This window comes from Tripterygium wilfordii, chromosome 21, assembly GCF_013401445.1.
Source record: "Tripterygium wilfordii isolate XIE 37 chromosome 21, ASM1340144v1, whole genome shotgun sequence".
Classification (NCBI taxonomy): domain Eukaryota; kingdom Viridiplantae; phylum Streptophyta; class Magnoliopsida; order Celastrales; family Celastraceae; genus Tripterygium; species Tripterygium wilfordii.
The window spans coordinates 4,779,638-4,798,250 of record NC_052252.1 but is presented as its reverse complement, the minus strand read 5'-3'; the positions used below and the strand labels follow the sequence as shown (position 1 = coordinate 4,798,250).

Sequence of the window (18,613 nt, the reverse complement as noted above, 5' to 3'; positions counted from 1 at the left end):
AATTAGAACAAGACCCAGGTCAGCCGACCTAGAAGAAGACACATTTCAAGGGGCATGGAAGAGAGATTGAAGAACTAGATTTGATTGATGGGTTTGTCGCAAAGAGCCGTTGATCTTTACCATTGTTGATGAATTCGAAGCCTCTGTTTTCATTAAAGCTTTTGTGGAGAGTCCCTCCTTGTGGGTAATTTGGAAAAATTGCATGTGTTAAAAAAAATTCTGAGGTGTACTAGACAGGTGTATGCAGTTAGTCCAACTCTGTGTGTAAATAACGGCTCGCTCACATATTTTCATTAAATTTTTATATATAAAAAAATCAGGCTTGCCAGGCCCGGCCTTCGGGTGCTAACGTGTTGGGTCATGGTATTTGAGGACGGGCCAGCTTGGGCCACGAAGGCTTCAGGGATAAATAAAGATCATTGGTTCTACTGGAATGTTGTTGGTATGTCTTTGAGACGCTATATATTTTAGTAATAAGATAACAATGTGTCTTTAGCTATGTATAAATTCTTAATTATTTGGTTCTTTCTGTGTTTTTTTTTGGAAATACCACTGAGAAATATATTTACAGTTAGAATCAAATTTTAGGCATATATATGCCTAACCTAGTCGATTGTGAATTGAATCATCTCTCGTTGATTGATTCTTTCTACGTTAAATGAAAATAATTGGAAATTATTCATAAAATAATAGGATAGAATTGGAATACTTAGATTGTGCAAGCACTTAATACTTAATGGTGAGATTAGGGTCAAAAAGACTTTATATTCATATTCACAAGATAAATGATAGGTTCTCCAGCTTTTCAACCATATTCATATTCCAGAAATTTGCGTGGAGCATGATACATCACATGAGTTTAACTAAGATGATTAACGAGCTAAGATGATTGATTAATAAATAGAGGATTATATATATATATATATATATAAAGTGGGCCCCGATGGTTTTGGTATGTTTGAGAAGCAGGGTAGTCAAAATCGTTGACTTTGAATTTGTTTTCCCTGTTAAGTCTTATCACTTTGATTGCGCTATTTAGGGCGGTGTTTATTTCCTCATTGAGAGAGATTTGTTATCCACTTATCTTCTTATTTCACATGATCTCCTAGACTTTAGTGGCATATTAATAGGTAAAAGGTTAACAATTCGTGTGCACAATACTTTTGTCTGAGAGTATTTTTTTTTTTAGTAAATCAGGAGAAGACTACGTTTAGATGAAGGGTTTTTGATATATTTTTCTATAAAAAAAAACCCTCCTGAACCTTCCCTCTCCAACTATTGCAAACTTTCTTCCCAAAAAATCAGCAATCTTGCACATCACAGCGTTTTTTTCTTCCAGCTACTCAAATAGTGAGATCAAAATGTTTTTTTGTCTCAGTTACTCAAATAGTGAGATGGACGTATACGATTTCATATGGATTCATGTGAGGCATGTGGGGCCCACAATTTCGCATTGATCGATCATGTGAGCCAATCTCAGCATTTGGGATAACTGAGACAAAAAATACCGGATCCTTTATATTTTCTCCAAAAAATAGTCTTATTGCTTTTATTTTAGAGTTGGTTTTACTAAAAAAGAGCCAAACTAGGGTTTGCAGAAACCCAACTCAGTTCATAAACAGCCATGTGTACTAGTTGACGTACAGTCTTACCTCACTGTTTTGGCAAATCCATGTTTTATTTATATTTCATTAATAAAAAATCTGGTATAATACTCTTTCAAACTACTCTCTCTCTCTCTGCCGGAATAAAGGACTCCATTGATAGTACTGGTTCAACTCTTCTTTCTTCATTTCTAAGCCAACTAATTAAGACTACAAGTTTCATACGTGCAAGCACGGCATCATCATCATCCATCATATATATAAAATATAATAGATATATCTATGGATCACTCAATCTCTCACGATTTGGTTATCAACTTTAATGATGGAAAAAGAGAGATGGATTTCTTCGACAAAAAGAACGAAGAGAGTACTATGATCGGTACATCAGTTCGTGTCAAGGAAGATAAGCTAGTGCCTGCTCATCATCAAGCCCTTGATCATGTAAATGTAAGTGAGTTAATTTCTATGAATTATTTTTAGGTTTTTTTTTTTTGGGTTATATGTTCATTAATTCTTTTTGTCTCTTTCTTCTTTTGCAGACATGTTTGAATCTTTCTACAAGTAATAGTCATGGGAAATCAATTTTGGATGATGGGTTATCAAGAAATAAGGAAAATAACCCAAAAATGAATGAGGTAATTTGACAAATAATTAATTAATTTGCACTTATATTTCTTGATTTATCCTTCTTTGTGGTTTTGGGTTTATATATGTTGTAGATGGAAATATTACAAGCTGAATTGGAGAGGAAGAGAGTAGAGAATCAAAGTCTGAAATCCATGCTTAATCAGGTGAACAATGACTACTATACCCTACAACTACAGCTTGTTGCACTAAGGGAGGATCAGAAAAGTAATAGACATGGAAGAATTAGAGGTGGAGGAGGCTTTGATGTTGCAAGACAATCATTCAAGGATCTTAATTGTGATAATAGGGGAGAAATTAGTTGCAGATCTGGAAGAGATGTTCAACAAGAGAGCACAAACAAAGGGCCCATGATTGTTGATACTTCAAGGGATGTGCTTGAACAAAATCAACAAAATATGTCCATGACTAGAAGAAAGCCTCGGGTCTCCGTTCGAACAAGATCTGAGGCATCCATGGTAAGTTCTGCATCTCATTAGCTAGCTAGCTAGGTCTTGTTTATGTCAAGAAATTAAACCGTAACGGCTTAGGTCTAGGGTTTAGGATTATGGATTCATGAAACACTTAAAGCTTCAACATTAAGGATTTGTGAATGCAAGAATCTATGGGTAAGAACAAAGAATTTATTGGAATCGTAAAGTTGAGTGTGGTAACTCCTTGCAAATGTGGGAGGTTGCGAATTCAACTTCCATGCTCAATAGTTTCGGCGTTATTCCTTACTATTATGGAAGTAGGCAATTAACTACTTGTTTCTTTTGATAGGCAATTAACTTTTTTACTGTGCTAAATAGATGTTTTCTATCCATTCCTCTCTCTTGTTGCACGATAACTTTTTGGAATTCATCCAAGTGTCTATCGAACAATTGGCTAGTAAACTCTGGGTTACATGGAAGACCCTGCAATCCTCATGTATTAGTTGAGACCTGGGCCGACATCCAGTACGAGAAGATAACGCAGGGTGATATTCGCACATATTGGGCTAAGAAACACTCATGAGACTTGAATTCATGACTTGCCGTTTGCGCTAAGAGTTACCACAATCAAATCCATTGTTTTGTTGCATGTTAACAATCACAACACTGTAAAGAATATATGGAAATTAAAAGAAATTAATGCTGTAGAAGCATGCAAGTTAGCTAGTTAGGGGCCAACAACCCCTCAAAAGACATATATTTGAATCGGATGGTATCCAACTTGGAGCTCCTATTCTTGTTTGCCTACCTAAAAAATAAAGTTGGCTAGCTAGATAGGGCATATACATGTAGATACATACATGATGACGACTTCCTTTCTTTTTGGATGAGGAAGTCAAAAGATAAAAAGTATAATAAAGTTGTACTCAAGTAACTTAGAGTACATGCTGTCCTCCTGTCCCCTTTTATGTTCTGTTAAGTTCAACGCTGCCTGGAACAAGCTTTATTAGATCTGTTGCTTATCAAAGAAAAAAAAAAGCTTTATTAGATCTTGACAACTAGTACTTTGTTGTTCGCAGATCTCTGATGGATGTCAATGGAGGAAGTATGGACAAAAGCTAGCCAAAGGAAACCCTTGCCCTCGAGCTTACTATCGTTGCACCATGGCTTCTACTTGTCCTGTCAGAAAACAAGTAAGCAACCATTATTGGAAATTCTTCATTCTTCTTCAACTTCGTTTGAGAGTGTTTTTGGTGCCTATATATATATATATATATATATATATATATATATATATGTCCAATAATTGCTAATGAAGTAACATAGTAATAGTGAGAAACACTTTATAACTACTAATGAGGTCATTCGTGTCCAAAAGTTTCTTAATAATCCCGAAGGGTGTTCATTAAAAAAAATCTGAAAGGATAGTGACGACAGGTTTTTAGGTCTTTTGCATAAAAAAAGGCCACTTATATCTAAAAGTGAAACTTTTTGGAGTATGTCGTGTCCTCTTCGGTGAATATCTTGGTAGAAGATATGATTTCTTGAAACTGAGGTTTATTTGTTTTTAAGTAAGTACATAACTCAACAAAAAATATTCTTACTTGTCCGATTTCTAACGACTCCAGATAGTCATTCATTCCGGTATAAATAGTCATTATTTGGTCCTCTACCGTTAAAGAAGCATATTGGGATTGTTTGAGCAACTCGCGTAATCGACCTACTTATTTAGTTGAACTGATGTGTGTTGAACAATCTTCATAATTAACCTATATATTGAAATGTTGTTTTGTGCACTAGATAATTAATATAAGCTTTGTCCTTAATTTATTTTCAATATTGTTGCCTAGCTATATCTTGGTTTCCACTAACAATATAAAAGCAAAATAACATTGAACAATAGGTACAAAGGTGTGCACTAGACAGAACAATCCTCATAACAACTTATGAAGGAAATCACAACCATCCCCTCCCTTCAGCTGCCATGGCAATGGCATCTACAACATCGGTGGCCGCATCGACATTTCTTTCGGGGTCTATGCCTAGCGGAGGTGATCATCTTGGCCTACAATTGATGAACTCAAATGCACTTGCAGAAACCCTAACACTTTCAGCTTCAGCACCGTTTCCTACTATAACACTTGATCTCACTCAAGACCATGCTCTTTCTCCAAATTCTGTGTCAATCCCACAATCATCACTCTCTAATCAATCCAAACTCCTTTTGGGGGGTCTTCAAGGAATTGGACCTCCTCATTTCAGTCATGCACAGACACAAGTATTGCCAGACACAATTAGCTCGATCGCGGCGGATCCGAACTTCACAGAAGCACTAGTGGCAGCCCTAGCTTCCATCCTTGGCAATGTTCATGGCAACAACAATAATAGCTCCAATACAAGAGATTGAATTAGATATCGTGTTATTATATATTGATTTGTAGGGAAGTGCAAAATGTAATTACATATTGGACTTTCTTTTTTTTGGGTATTTTTTGAGGGTGAAGAGAGGACATATTAAGACAATAATATATATATATATATATATAAATTTGTAGGGAAGTGTATGGTGTTTGCATTGGAAAATTGTATGTGCATGATGCCATTAATTGGACTGTCTTTTTTTGGGCATTAATTTTTTGGAGGGTGAAGAGTGGGAGTGGTACATATTAGGTTCATTTTTATCTTTCATGGATTTGTTGTTAATACATATATTTGTAAACGATTTGTTGGAATTTAAGATGGTGATGATATGTAATAATGAATATCTTCATCTTATAGATTCATGACTTGATGTATTATTTTGTGGATGCATGCCGCTCTTTCATTTGCCTCGACAAGTCTTTGGGCAAACCAAGAATTTAAAATAAAATTTTGCTTTCATTGTGTTTTGCACAAGAAGAATCTCCTAACTAAAGCAGTAGCTAGTGCAATCGATATTGAACATATTTTTTAAAACTCAACGAATTGAATCATTCGAAGGAAAAGACAATTTGATGAGATTAACAATAAAGATTTAATACATTCAACTAAGGAGTCCTTTAGAGTTGAGTACTTAATATACATTGTTGATAAATATATATTTTCTTTTAAAAGTAAGTTTTGTAGTAACACATTTTGGTATGGTCCAAACACGATCCCGACTTGTTGAGACCATACATTCGGCCCATTGAAGGCTCGGGCCCGAATACGACTCTGACCCAGACATCGTTAAAAGGGACCGTTGTACTCTATTTATTGTTTTTAGATATTTAACTTGTTAGTATAAACTCCGTAGAACGTTTCATACCAAAATGATATCAAAAGAACAAGTTTCTTCAAAATTTGGACAAAAAAGTGAACAATTCGTCCTTGAAAAAAGTTGAGCACTTCCGAATTGTCAAAGGGATCATCCATCTATTAGGGCGTAAGTTCGAATCCTATCCTCTTCCCAAACTCATGTTTCAAAAAAAATAATTATGGACCCGTAAAATATCCCATTAATCACGAGTATCCGTTAAACATAAATAAATTGCATGCACGAACTCTAGTAGGAATCAAACTCATAACAATATGCCAAATAGAAAAGTTGAGAGACAACATAGGCCCAAATAACGTGAAAGCCTCTAACAATAGGCCAGATAGAAGGCAACGCGGCCCAATAGTCAACAGACCCCAAGAAAGTTTTCACAAGTACATAATGAATACAATTTATTGCTCATCTAGTAAAATAATGATGCCAAAAGATCAAATTTGTTTGAAATTAAATAAAAATTGAAAAGTTCATCAACGAAGAATGTTGACCAATACAAAATTGTTAAAGTGGATCGTTGTATTTTATTTATTATTCTTATACGTTTAATTTACTAGTATTGATTTCGTAGAATGTTACTTACCAAAATGATATCAAGAGATCAAATTTGTTCGAAATTGAACGAAAGAGTGAGTTTGTTCATAAAGAGAGTTACTGTTGTACTCTAGTACACCTACGGTGCTGGTGGGATAGAGACCGTGGTGTCCATCTCTGGTTGCCGGCCAATTATTCTAGTCATTTTAGAGTTCATTGCCAATAAATTAAAACTATTTGTAAAAAAATAATATTACTACCACCATCAAAATTGCAGTGTACATTCCCTGCTTTCAAAATTTTTCGATAAAGATAAAGTTGATCACAATGGATTTATTCTCTTGTAGAACTATGTATGACATCTAACCGGCTCTTGTACTCCTTAATTCATCAATTCAACATTTTATTTGCTTATTAAAAAAGAAAATATTATTATTTAATTTGTCAAGTAATTGTTCTTATTCTAATAATTAATTTGCAGAAGAATAATACGCCCAACACTAGCTGTATAACTCAATGTACAATTTTTGTCACCATTAAATGTGCACAAAGACTCAACAATTATATGCTCATATTTACTAAGTATATTCTTTCAATCCTTTGTTAGTATGAGAAACAACAAAACTGAACTGGCAAAAATCTTAAATAATTAATATATACCCAACAACAAAACCCAAGCCCATTTAAACAAAAAAGAATAATTGTATTCCTGGTTTTTTGGTTGCGCCGTCCATGACGGATATTCAAAAGACAAGTTTGTATGGTATTGATCTCAGTTAAAAAATAATAATTATACTCCTATATTTTTCAATGACTCCAAGCATTTAAATGAGAATCTAGGGTTTTTATGAAAACATATACTCCTGTATTTCACATGTATATTGTATTCTTGTATAAGAAATTGTTGGAGATAATGACTTCTTTCCTCTATAAATAACAAAAATTATAACACAAACAACGAAACAACTCATTCTTTCCTCCTCCTGCCTTCCATTTACTTCAACGATGCATCACTTGATCTTCATCTCCATTCTCATTTTCTTCAATGCATTGATTCTGCATCCAATAAAAGCAGAAACAAATTCTTTTGGCTTCGATCTTATTCATCGTGATTCAAAATTCTCTCCATTTTATAACCAATCCCTGACTGACTCCGAGCTTTCAAGGAAATCCTTTATCCGTTCGCTCAATCGCCTCAATCAGTTCAATTCATCTATGTATATAGATGGAAAATTTATTGGCTCATCTGATTTAACCGATCAGGGAGGTGACTATCTCATGACCACATATATAGGTAAAGTAGAAGGGAATCCAATTAAACTAGTTGCTTACCCAAGCATGTTAGATTACTTTACTTGGGTACGATGTGGCAGTCAAGATCAATCACTTTATGATCCAACAAAGTCATCTACCTATAAACCAGTTACCTATGGCTCAGAAATGTGCCAAGCTATGAAACATACGAAGGAAGGGGAATCACAAGTGTGCAAATACAAGTATCGTTCTAGTGACGATAAATTCGAATCCTCTGGAGTGTTGAGCACTGAGGCATTCTACTTGAATTCCCCTGAGAAAGATGAAAAATTTCCCGGTATAGTGTTTGGATGCGATCACTCACATGAAGATGATCTGGAGGATGGTATTCAAGCTGTTGTTGGTCTCGGTCAAGGGTCGAAATTATCCCTGGTTCATCAGTTGGGAAGAAAAGTCGGTGGGAAATTCTCCTATTGCTTGGAACAGCAGTCAGTAACTCATGCTAGTAAGATTAGATTCGGATCAGATATTATACTCTACAATAGAGAATTAGAATATAAAGCTAAAATTACTTACGATAATCCCTATCCCTTCTACTACGTCACTCTTGAAGCCATTAGCATTAATCGCAAGAGAACAGAGATACATCGACCCATGAGAGTCGACATTCAGACAGCGATAACAACGTTCCCTCCGAAAATATACGAACAACTCCTTGATACGTTAACAAAAGCAGCTAGAGGTGAAACCCCATTCAAACATCAGGAATACAACACTTGCTTCCACAAAAGTAGATTTTCTCACGGAGTCCCCGAACTTAAATTACATTTCAAAGCAACCTTTGGATCTAAAGCAATCTTTCCTTTGGATCCTCATCACTTTCTTGTGTTTTTTGATAAAATCATATGCTTGACAATAGTCCCAAAAGAGGGTGCGTTTTATGTTTTGGGGAACAGGGCACAAGTAAACGTTCAGATGATATTTGACCTATCAAACCGTGTACTCACTTATGCTCCACTTAACTGCATCCAATTTTCGGTTTAAATTATAAGATCGACTCAGCTCAGGTTTGATTCACTCTTGTGACTGTTGTTGAATCCAATAAGAATAATATATATGAGGCTACTAGCACTAGCTAGTATGTATGCCTAGCTCTTTGTTTGTGTAATTCCATCATGTATGTGTGCGATGTAATCATTTGATCATCGATCAATGAAACATATTTTGGTTTAATATTCTTCTTATTGAACTACTTCTCCATTGCCCTTTAAGATTTTGGTTTGATTGTGTTTGCCGCAAGAAGAATCTCCTAACTAAAATCTTTGTAGTAAGACAAAGGTGAATCCTAATTAACAGCTGGATTGCAAAGCAAACAAATCTTCAACCTTGCAAAATTTGTTTCCACTGTGACCATTTCTTGACCTCTCTATAATAATAATAGTCTATAGTCCCCTTAAAGGCGCTGTTGATTATTACGATGGTCACAGCACCGCGCATTCTTCCGTTGGTAGTTAGAAGCTTTTATATCTCTGGCATGAGCCGGACATTGATTGCAACCGTAGGTTGGAAAGATCGTGTTTGCATTCGATAGGAAGATTTGTTTAGGCAGAGAGCTGTTTATTGAGGTTTCACGGGAAACTTTCGTTGTCAAGAGCTTTGTTTTTAGGTAATTGTCGCTGGGGTTTTACGGTGGGCGCCAAATTGTGGGGGCTCATTTCCACAGTCAATCATTTGTATTGCAGAGCCACCAACGATCTTACAAAACTTAAGAAAGATGTTAGAGAATCCTTGACCATGAATAATATGAGGTACTACTACTCTTTGTGTATTTCCCATGTACGTGTGATGTAATCATTTGATCAACGAAATATAATTTGGTTCATTAAGATGCCAATTTTAATTTTCTTCTTATGGAATTTTTCCTTTGCCCTTTACAATTTTGTTTTCATTGTGTTTTGCGCAAGAAGAATCTCCTAACTAAAATGTTTGTGATAAGATAGTTGAATTATAATTTGCTTAGCAAACAAAGATTCAATCTTCCAAGATTTTAAAGTGGGGCTTGTTTCCACAATCAATTATTTGTATCGAGGGCCACCATCAATCCTGCAAAACTCAAGAGAGATGTCAGAGAATTCTTGACCGGAGAGATTCTAGTCAAGGATGCTCCGACGATCAAGTCAGTGGGGTTCAAATCGATCATATATCTCCCTATCATAATATCTGTTTTTCTTTGATATTTGGGTGTCTCCCTCCATTGATGTAGAAAAACCCTTCTGATAGTGGAGGTTTGGTCCTTATGTGATTGTGGTTTCCGGCCTAAAGATAAGAATCTTTAGGCCGTAAGTATTGATACTAATGCAAATCAATTTAACACGGGATTATTTATTCGAAAATGACATGTAGCCCATTTGTTTGGGAGCCCAACCGGTTTATTCCATTGATTTAATCAACAAAATAGTTTTATTTCCACTCTTTTATCTCAAAATTTATTGTCCAAAATTTATTGTTTTAATATAGATTCTATTATTTTTTAAAGCATAGTTTAGAACTTATTATTTTAGTTCTAAATTCATTTGTTTTTGAAATTTCATTGAAAAAAAACAATGGAATTAAGAAATTTCATTGAAAAAAATAATGGAATTAAGATTTACCCTATAAAACTCATCGACAATGAATCTTGTTAGAAAGAGTTTTATGCGCTGATTCTGAATATGTAATTTTTAAAAAATTTAACACATATTTTGAGAGTTAAAACGTTTTAAAATTTCGTTTAAGAGACTTGGGCTACCGCTATATGGGCTACCTAACACTATTGTTATTTATTTAGCTACAATCTTTCGGATCCCCGGGGGGGGCGATGCACACTGAACAGGTTAATAACCTGTTCAGTGTTTTGCACCGTTAGATCTTGGTTCCAAGATCTGACGGTGGCCCCCCTATTTTTATTTTTTTTTTACCTTTAAATATGGAGGAGTAAACAATGGGTCCCCTATTTCTTTCTTCAATACCAACTCTTCTCCTTCCTCTCTCTCTCTCAACCCATAAACCAAAGAGAGCCTACTGTAGATGAATTGTATGCATCAAAATTTGCTACAGTAGATAAAACAAAACCAATTCCAAATCAGCATGTGCAAAGATGATCAATGCCTTGAAAATAAACTATTCTCAGTCACGCAAGTACAGGCTTATAAAAAAATCTGAAGTAGTTCATTAGTTCCACAAAAGAAATGATCAAATTAACAGATCTGGAAGAACTAAAGTAATGAAATTCTCCACACCAGTACAAACAACGCAAATAGCAATAAATCAAACAAATTCCAAGAAACGAAAAGATCAATAATCGGTGCTAAAGTATAAGGATAATGCAATTGAACCTAACAAGTAGTTTACCTTAAGAAAATTTATGGAAGGATAGTGGCTGCATAAAGTGTCAACAAAATGGATAGCCGTACTCCTCGATATTTAAACGTAAAAAAAGTAAAATAAAATAGGGGAGCCACCGTCAGATCTTGGAACCAAGATCTGACGGTGCAAAACGCTGAACAAGTTATTAACCTGTTCAGCGTGCACCGGCTCCCCCCGGACCCCAATCTTTCGGGTATACAGTGCACACAATAAATTAATAGACCAGTCAGCCCATTAATCTTTGGTTTGTTCCTGGGTTTGGGAGGGGTTGTTCTTGTTCTTGAGTGCAGTTGGTTTGGTTTGGTTTGGTTTGGATTGTTCTTGGGCTGTTTTAGGTAAGTGGCTGGGCTTTTTTATTTCGTTTCCTTTTCTCATTGGGTGGGCTTTTAAGTCTTTTTTTTTTTTTTTAAGATTTTTATGATTTCAAATGCTTGCTCTCTTCTCCATTGATTTATTGTGGGTGCGGGGCTAGTTGGTTCAGCTGCTTGGGACTTTAATTTTGACTTGTGATTTTTTTCTCCTGCAAGACAGACAATCTAATCAATCAGGCTATCTCCTATTCTCACATTTGTCTCCTCCTTGCAATAAAATCAATCAGTTTTATCAAAAAAAGAAAAGAAGATTCAGTAGACCAGAAAATAGGGAACGCGGCCCAATACTCAACAAGCCCCAAGAAAGTTTTCTTCTTCTTCTTTTTTTTTTATCTTGCCCCAAGAAAGTTTTCCCAAGCAATGAATACAGTTTCTTGCTATACGTATCAAAATAATGATGTCAAAAGATTAAGTCTGTTTGAAATTAAACAAAAAAGTGAAAAAGAAAATTCATCATTGAAGAGATTTGAGTAATTCAAAATTGTTATAGAATAGATGATCTTTATACTTTATTTATTGTTATTATAGACTCCGTAAAACGTTTCTTACCAAAATGATATCAAAAGAGTAAATTTGTTCGAAATTTGACCCCAAAAAAATGAGTTTTTTTTTTTAACGGAGTTACTGTTTTTTTACTCTAGTAACCTTCGGCGTTGGTGGGATCGAGGCCGTGGTGTCCATCTCTGGTTTGCCGGCCGATTATTCTAATCATTTTAGAGCTCATCGGCCCACCCCCAAAATTGCAATTACATTCCTTGCTTTCAAAATTTTTCGATGGAAATAAAGTTGACAACAGATTTATTCTCTTGTAGGGCTATGACATCTAACCGTCTATTGTACTCATTAATTCATCAATTCAACATATTTTATTTGCTTATTAAAAAAGACAATATTATTATTTAATTTCTCAAATTGTTCTAATTCTAATAATTAATTTGCATAAGAATAATAAGCACCAACTTGAGGTGTATAACTCAATGTACAACTTTTGTCACCATTAAATGTGCACAAACACCCAACAGTTATATGCTCATATTTACTAAGTATATTCTTTCAATCCTTTTTTAGTAGTATGAGAAACAACAAAACTGAACTGGCAAAAATCTTAAATAATTAATATATACCCGACAACAAAACTCAAGCCTACCTAAACAAAAAAAATAAAATAAAATTATATTCCTGTATTTTTGTGGGGGCCGTCCATATTGAATATTTAAAAGACAAGTTTGTATGGTATCGTTCTCAGTTAAAAAATTTTAAATGATAATCTATGGTTTTTTAAGAAAAGATATACTCCTATATTTTACATGTATGTTGTATTCTTGTATAAGAAATTGTTGGAGATAACGACTTCTTTCCTCTATAAAGAACAAAAATTATAATACAAACAACAAAACAACTCATTCTTTCCTCATCCTGCCTTTCATTTACTTCAACAATGCATCACTTGATCTTCATCTCCATTCTCATTTTCTTCAATGTATTGATTCTGCATCCAATTAAAGCAGAAACAATTTCTTTCGGGTTCGATCTTATTCATCGTGATTCAAAATTCTCTCCATTTTATAACCAATCCATGACTGAGTCAGAGCGCTCAAGGAAATCCTTTATCCGTTCCCTCAATCACCTCAGTTCATCTATATATATGGATGAAAAGTTTATCGGGTCGTCTGATTTAACTAATATCGACGGTGACTATTTCATAAGCATATATATAGGTAGGCGAAAAGTAGAAGGTAGTCCAGGATTAAGGGAGCCAATTCAGCTACTTGGTTACCCAAGCATGTCAGATGACCTTACTTGGGTACGATGTGGTCCTTGTACCAAGTGCAAGTATCAACATCAATCACTATATGATCCAAAAAACTCAGATACCTATCATCAAGTTAGTTATGGCTCAAAAAAGTGCGAAGCTATAAAAAGTAAGATGAAGGGGGAATCAAATGAGTGCAAATACAAGTATCGTTCTAGCGACGATAAGTTCGAATCCTCTGGAGTGTTGAGCACTGAAGCGTTCTACTTGAAATCCCCTGGTGCGCAAAATAAAAAATTCTCGGATATTGTGTTTGGATGCGATCACGCACATAAAGGTAATTTCAAAGATGGTGTTCAAGCTGTTGTTGGTCTCGGTAGAGGGTCAAAATTATCACTGGTTTCTCAATTGGGAAAAGAAATTGGTGAAAAATTCTCCTACTGCTTGGCTATGCAGTCAGTAAGTGATCTTAGTAAGATTAGATTCGGATCAGATATTAAACTCTACAATCGCACGAAAGAATTTAAAGCTAAAATTACCTACGATAGTCTCTATCCCTTCTACTACCTCAGTCTTGAAGCCATTAGCGTTAATATTAAGGGCAAGAAAATAAAGATACAGGCTGAACAACAACTCATGAGGGTTGATATTCAAACAGCGATAACAACATTCCCTCCGACAATATACAATCAACTCCTTAATGCGTTTAAAGAAGAAGCTGGCAATATAAAATCATTCCAACATCCGGAATACGGCACTTGCTTCCACAAAAGTAGCTTTTCTGGCAGAATCCCCGAACTTGTATTTCATTTCAATGCAAGATTTGGATCTAATGCAGACCTTCATCTACAACATAAGCAATTTCTTTTGGATTATGAAGACATGGTATGCATGACAATAGTCCCAAAAGAGGATCTTTTTTCTGTTTTGGGGAACAAGGCATAGATAGACGTTCAGATGATATTTGACCTAAAAAGTGAAGTACTCACTTTTGCTCCATTTGATTGTGTCAGATTTTCAGTTTAAATAAGACTCAGCTCAGCTCAGGTGAGGCCCTCTTGATTCACTCTGAGTTACTATGAATAATATGAGGTACTACTACTCTTCTGTTCGTGTAATTCTCATGTATGTGTGATGTAATCATTTGATCAATGAAATATAATTTGGTTCATTGAGATGTCAATTTGAATTATCTTCTTGCGGAATTTTTCCTTTGCCCTTTATAATTTTGTTTTGATTGTGTTTTGAGCAAGAAGAATCTCCTAACTAGAATGTTTGCAATGAGAGAGTTGAATTCTAATTTGATTAGCAAACAAAGGTTCAATCTTGCAAGATTTTAATATGGGGGCTCGTTTCCTCAATCAATTATTTGTATCGAGGGCCACCAATAATCTTGCAAAACTCAAGAAAGATGTCAAAGAAGAAGATTACAAATCCAAATCGGATTGTTTGTTAACGAAGAAGATTACAGAGAACGGGGAAGAACAAAATAAACAACACAAACAAAACGAGACTAACAACCCAACGTATGTAGTACTCCCTATTAATATTGTTATTTTATTTTCTCAACTAGGTGTTCTTATTCTAACAATTAATTTGCATAAGAATAATAAGCACCAACACTAGCTGTCTAACTCAATGTACAACTTTTGTCATCATTAGATGTGCACAAGAACTCAACGATTATATTTGCTGTAAGTATATATATTGTTTGCATGTGTTACACCCCAAAACCTTCACCAGAGGTAATTACATGACACGATAACTATTCACACATTCTCAATTGCCCGGGTCCTTACAGATAGCATATCGTAAGCCTTCTCATCGAAATACATCAACTATCCATAAGTAAGCCTTCTCATCGAAATACATCAACCATCCATAAATACGTCAATATGACCTTAATAATCATCTATAATTCATACAGTTAGAAATTTCTATATACACATTGGATCATTCTTGTATAGTCATCCTTACCATTATATATTTTAAATGATTCTAAAACTAATAATCATCACCGAACCTTATGCGAACCCGATATTTCCTACTCAGCAATTTCTTATTATCTACATGTATGAAAAACATGTAGGAGGGTTAGCCAAGCTAAACATGAAACATTTATAAAATAAGATCATCTAGATTGTTTAGTTTTTCAAGAAGTAAATTTCCAATTCCAATAGCATCTGTAGAAAATATCAATATTCCATGTAAAAGGAAACAACGAGAGATTAGTGGTTTCTCAAATACGAAAGTCGAAATGATAGTAATTTCTCAAGCTCAATAGTATTAATTAGAAACGTTCAAGAATCCATGTCATCAGAAAAAAAAAAAAAAGACAAATCAATTGTTCAAGTTGAAAAATAGATATATTCTCAAATAGCATAGCATTCAAGAATATTATAAAAAAATTCTCTATCTGACAATTCCAATCATAATCCTTGTAGTGGATTTAAAGATCCTCAACATGCAATTTTTCCCGGATTCGTCAACCCGGTTAGCAGGAAAGGGACAACCACATTTATGTTGGACCTATGGTCCTATATGTCTAATTTTGATGATATTAAATCATTTATAAATGATAATGAAACATTAAAGCAATATTTGATTTATATGAATTGAATTTAAATGACTATATATTTTTGAGATAGTGCTGGAAATTAAGTTTTGAAAACAAACATACATGGACTAAGTTAGAGCATCAATTTTCCAATTATCATATCTTAACCAACTTAGGTCCAAATGACTTGAAACTTGAACCACATGCACATGAAGGTTTAATATATGTTCTAGGACTATAATCATGAGAAATTAAGTGCATCACATATATATTTGGTCATATGCTTAAATTCCGCCAAAACTAGGTTTTACCTAATTTTGTGCATATGTGTTCTTTGTGAACGTGGTGAACCAAATGAACTCCGATTTAAATGAAATTTCGTGTGCATCTTAGCTTCATCACTATGAACATATTTGATATAGTAAAGTTCAAGAGAAAAGGTCATTTACACTAAGTTTGCAAAATGACTTTGAATTTACACTTAGAATTTATCGGTTTCACTATTAGTGATCTAATTGCTTGGTTGAGTGACCAAACGATTTCCGATTGTTATGAAATTTTACATGGACATTCTAATACATATAAAATGATTTATCATGCAGTAATATGAATTTTCTGGGTTATTTTTCTAATGTAATTAACCTATGCGCTCTATATGAAGCTTTTTGAGCTTACATGCAATTGGGGAGTTCTACCTCCTATTTCCTTGTAGGTTAATCATCATTGTGGTCTCATATGGCTCAGAATTCAGTATGTTCAAGAGTGGTCGAAGTCCTGTTTCTAAGAATGAGCTTGGAGCTCTAGGAAACTATGAAAAATCCTATATTTGCCAACTTTCCACTAAGACATTTAATCAAGTTGAATGAATCCAACATTGAGGCTATTGGTTGTGGTCTTCATGGAGATACGACTCTTTTCAAACATGTGGGACAAACCTTGTCCTCTCTATCATTAGTGATATATTCTTGTTTGACATTTTCACTCAAGACATGTGCTACCAAGAAAGTTAGGTTGGTGCAATCAAACAAGATCCTTGACTAAGAGATCACTTTTGAAGTCTTTGATTCAAAATGAAGGGACAAGATGGCATAGTACAATCTACATCCATGGTTGAGAATTAAAGAGAGTTTGAATGGTCAAGATTTGAAGACATACATTGATCAAATGGTTGTGCATAAGACAACCTTCTTGCTTGCAATTTTTGACTTAAAAAAGGAGCATGTGCAACGTCTATATGCTCTATGGTGGAGATTTGTTTGCTCAAATCATCAATGACCAAGATTAGGAGCTGCAATGGATGGTAGAGATCAACTCTTGAAGTTTGATCCAATGGCTGCAAGCATAGGAGAGAATTGCCTTTAAAAGATGATCTTCCCTTTCATATAACTTGAGAAGCATTTGCAATCTAGAGAGAACTTTGTTCAAAGCTTTCAAGCATTCAAGCATCCATTGTCTACTAAAATCCCAGCTTCTTCTTGAGCCACTACTCAAGGCCTTCTCACCATTTTGCTGCTGCAAAGAGAGGGTGCTTTCACTTAAGCTCAAGGTGTTATTTCTCCTAAAATCACCTCACCTTACCTACTTGAAAATCCTACCCGTGAGTGTGTGATTGTTGTTATTGAAAGTTCTTCACTTAAATAGCTTAGTGCTAGCTATGAGAACCTTGGCTAAAAAAAAAAAAAAACCATTGAGAAAGTCCCTTTGTTAGGGCATATTGCAAACATTGAAGTTTGAGGGAGTTCTTAGAAACCCTTGGCTGTAAAGTTTGAAGATTGTCTTGAAATCTTCAGTTTTAAGGGTGACCTAAAAACCCTTGTGAGTTTTGTGGAGCTCTTGAGAAAACCAAATCCTTAGTGGAGGTTGAAAATCCTAGGTTGGTGAACCTAGGTAGTAGACGTAGGAGAAGGGTCTCCGAACTACTATAAATCGTTGGGTCAATTTTTGTTGATTGCATTGTTTGCTTGTTGATTGACTAAGTGTTTAATTGTTTCCTAAACTATTTTGGTCATTGCAAGACCTTGCATTAAAACTGATTTTCTGCCCTTGTGTGTTGATCATTTGCTTGAGGTTGTTAATTGCATTAGTGGAGGTTTCTCTAAATCATTAGGACAAGTGTTTTGAATTGCAGAATTTTCTGAAACCTAATCTGTCCGTGAATAGCAGACTGCCTTACACTTTGAATTTTGATCTGAAATTTTGATATACTATTTATTAAGGTGTTGTGACATTGCATATAAAATTTCGTTGCATTTCAACATCATTTGATAGGTGAAATCTGAGTTGAAAAAATCTGTGTGCTACTTGTTAATTGTCATTAATTTGTTTAAATTGAAAAAGGGATTCCAATTGGAATTTGGGGACACAATTCACCCCCCCTCTTGTGTTAAACTCGATCCGTCAATTGGTATCGAAGCAGGTTAGCTAAAACTAGGAGTTATATCCTATTTGGCATATTTATGGCAAATATTAATTCTTATGGTGAGGCCGAAGGCCTATGCATGAATAGACCACCATTTTTCAATGGCTTGCAATACGGTTTTTGGAAAAATAGGATGAAAATTTTTATAAATTCCATTGATTATGATTTGTGGGAAGTTGTAGAGAATGGTCCTTATGTTCCTAAGAAACTTTTGGGTGATGAGATGGTAGATAAGGAAAAGAGTGAGTTTACTAAGGAAGATAAGAGATTACTTAGCCTAAATAATAAGGCAATCAACACTTTGCACATTGCACTTATTAGGAGTGAGTTTGATTACATAGCTCAATGTAAGAGTGCAAAGGAGAT

General features: G+C 34.7%; 3 protein-coding genes across 4 annotated transcripts; all 3 read left to right on the top strand.

Annotated features, from left to right (window-relative positions):
* Positions 1-1,723: 1,723 nt before the first annotated feature.
* On the top strand, positions 1,724-5,205 carry LOC119988406 (WRKY transcription factor 6-like). Of its 2 annotated transcripts, none has more exons than XM_038833427.1 (5): positions 1,724-2,054; positions 2,147-2,242; positions 2,399-2,710; positions 3,745-3,858; positions 4,569-5,205. In XM_038833427.1, exons 1-5 carry the CDS (start codon positions 1,887-1,889, stop codon positions 5,070-5,072), a joined length of 1,194 nt encoding a protein of 397 aa, XP_038689355.1. In that variant the 5' UTR covers positions 1,724-1,886; the 3' UTR covers positions 5,073-5,205. The 2 variants fall into 2 exon arrangements, with proteins under 2 accessions (XP_038689355.1, XP_038689354.1); XM_038833426.1 differs by having other exon boundaries at positions 1,726-2,054; positions 2,327-2,710.
* Positions 5,206-7,493: 2,288 nt separating this feature from the next.
* Positions 7,494-8,786, top strand: LOC119987763 (probable aspartic protease At2g35615). The gene has a single exon (XM_038832681.1). It carries the CDS (start codon positions 7,494-7,496, stop codon positions 8,784-8,786), a length of 1,293 nt encoding a protein of 430 aa, XP_038688609.1.
* A 4,170-nt stretch (positions 8,787-12,956) lies between these two features.
* LOC119987762 (probable aspartic protease At2g35615) lies at positions 12,957-14,353 on the top strand. Its single transcript, XM_038832680.1, has 2 exons — positions 12,957-14,156; positions 14,285-14,353. Exons 1-2 carry the CDS (start codon positions 12,957-12,959, stop codon positions 14,351-14,353), a joined length of 1,269 nt encoding a protein of 422 aa, XP_038688608.1.
* The last annotated feature ends 4,260 nt before the right edge of the window (positions 14,354-18,613 follow it).

Excerpts from the sequence above, each read along its gene's own strand:
- LOC119988406 (XM_038833426.1), top strand. The coding sequence starts at position 1,887 with ATGGATCACTCAATCTCTCACGATTTGGTTATCAACTTTAATGATGGA. Across the intron at positions 2,055-2,146 it reads AAGCCCTTGATCATGTAAAT|ACATGTTTGAATCTTTCTAC; the intron begins GTAAGTGAGTTA and ends CTTCTTTTGCAG. Across the intron at positions 3,859-4,568 it reads CTTGTCCTGTCAGAAAACAA|GTACAAAGGTGTGCACTAGA; the intron begins GTAAGCAACCAT and ends ATTGAACAATAG.
- LOC119987763 (XM_038832681.1), top strand. The coding sequence starts at position 7,494 with ATGCATCACTTGATCTTCATCTCCATTCTCATTTTCTTCAATGCATTG.
- LOC119987762 (XM_038832680.1), top strand. The coding sequence starts at position 12,957 with ATGCATCACTTGATCTTCATCTCCATTCTCATTTTCTTCAATGTATTG. Across the intron at positions 14,157-14,284 it reads TTTTGGATTATGAAGACATG|ATTTTCAGTTTAAATAAGAC; the intron begins GTATGCATGACA and ends TGATTGTGTCAG.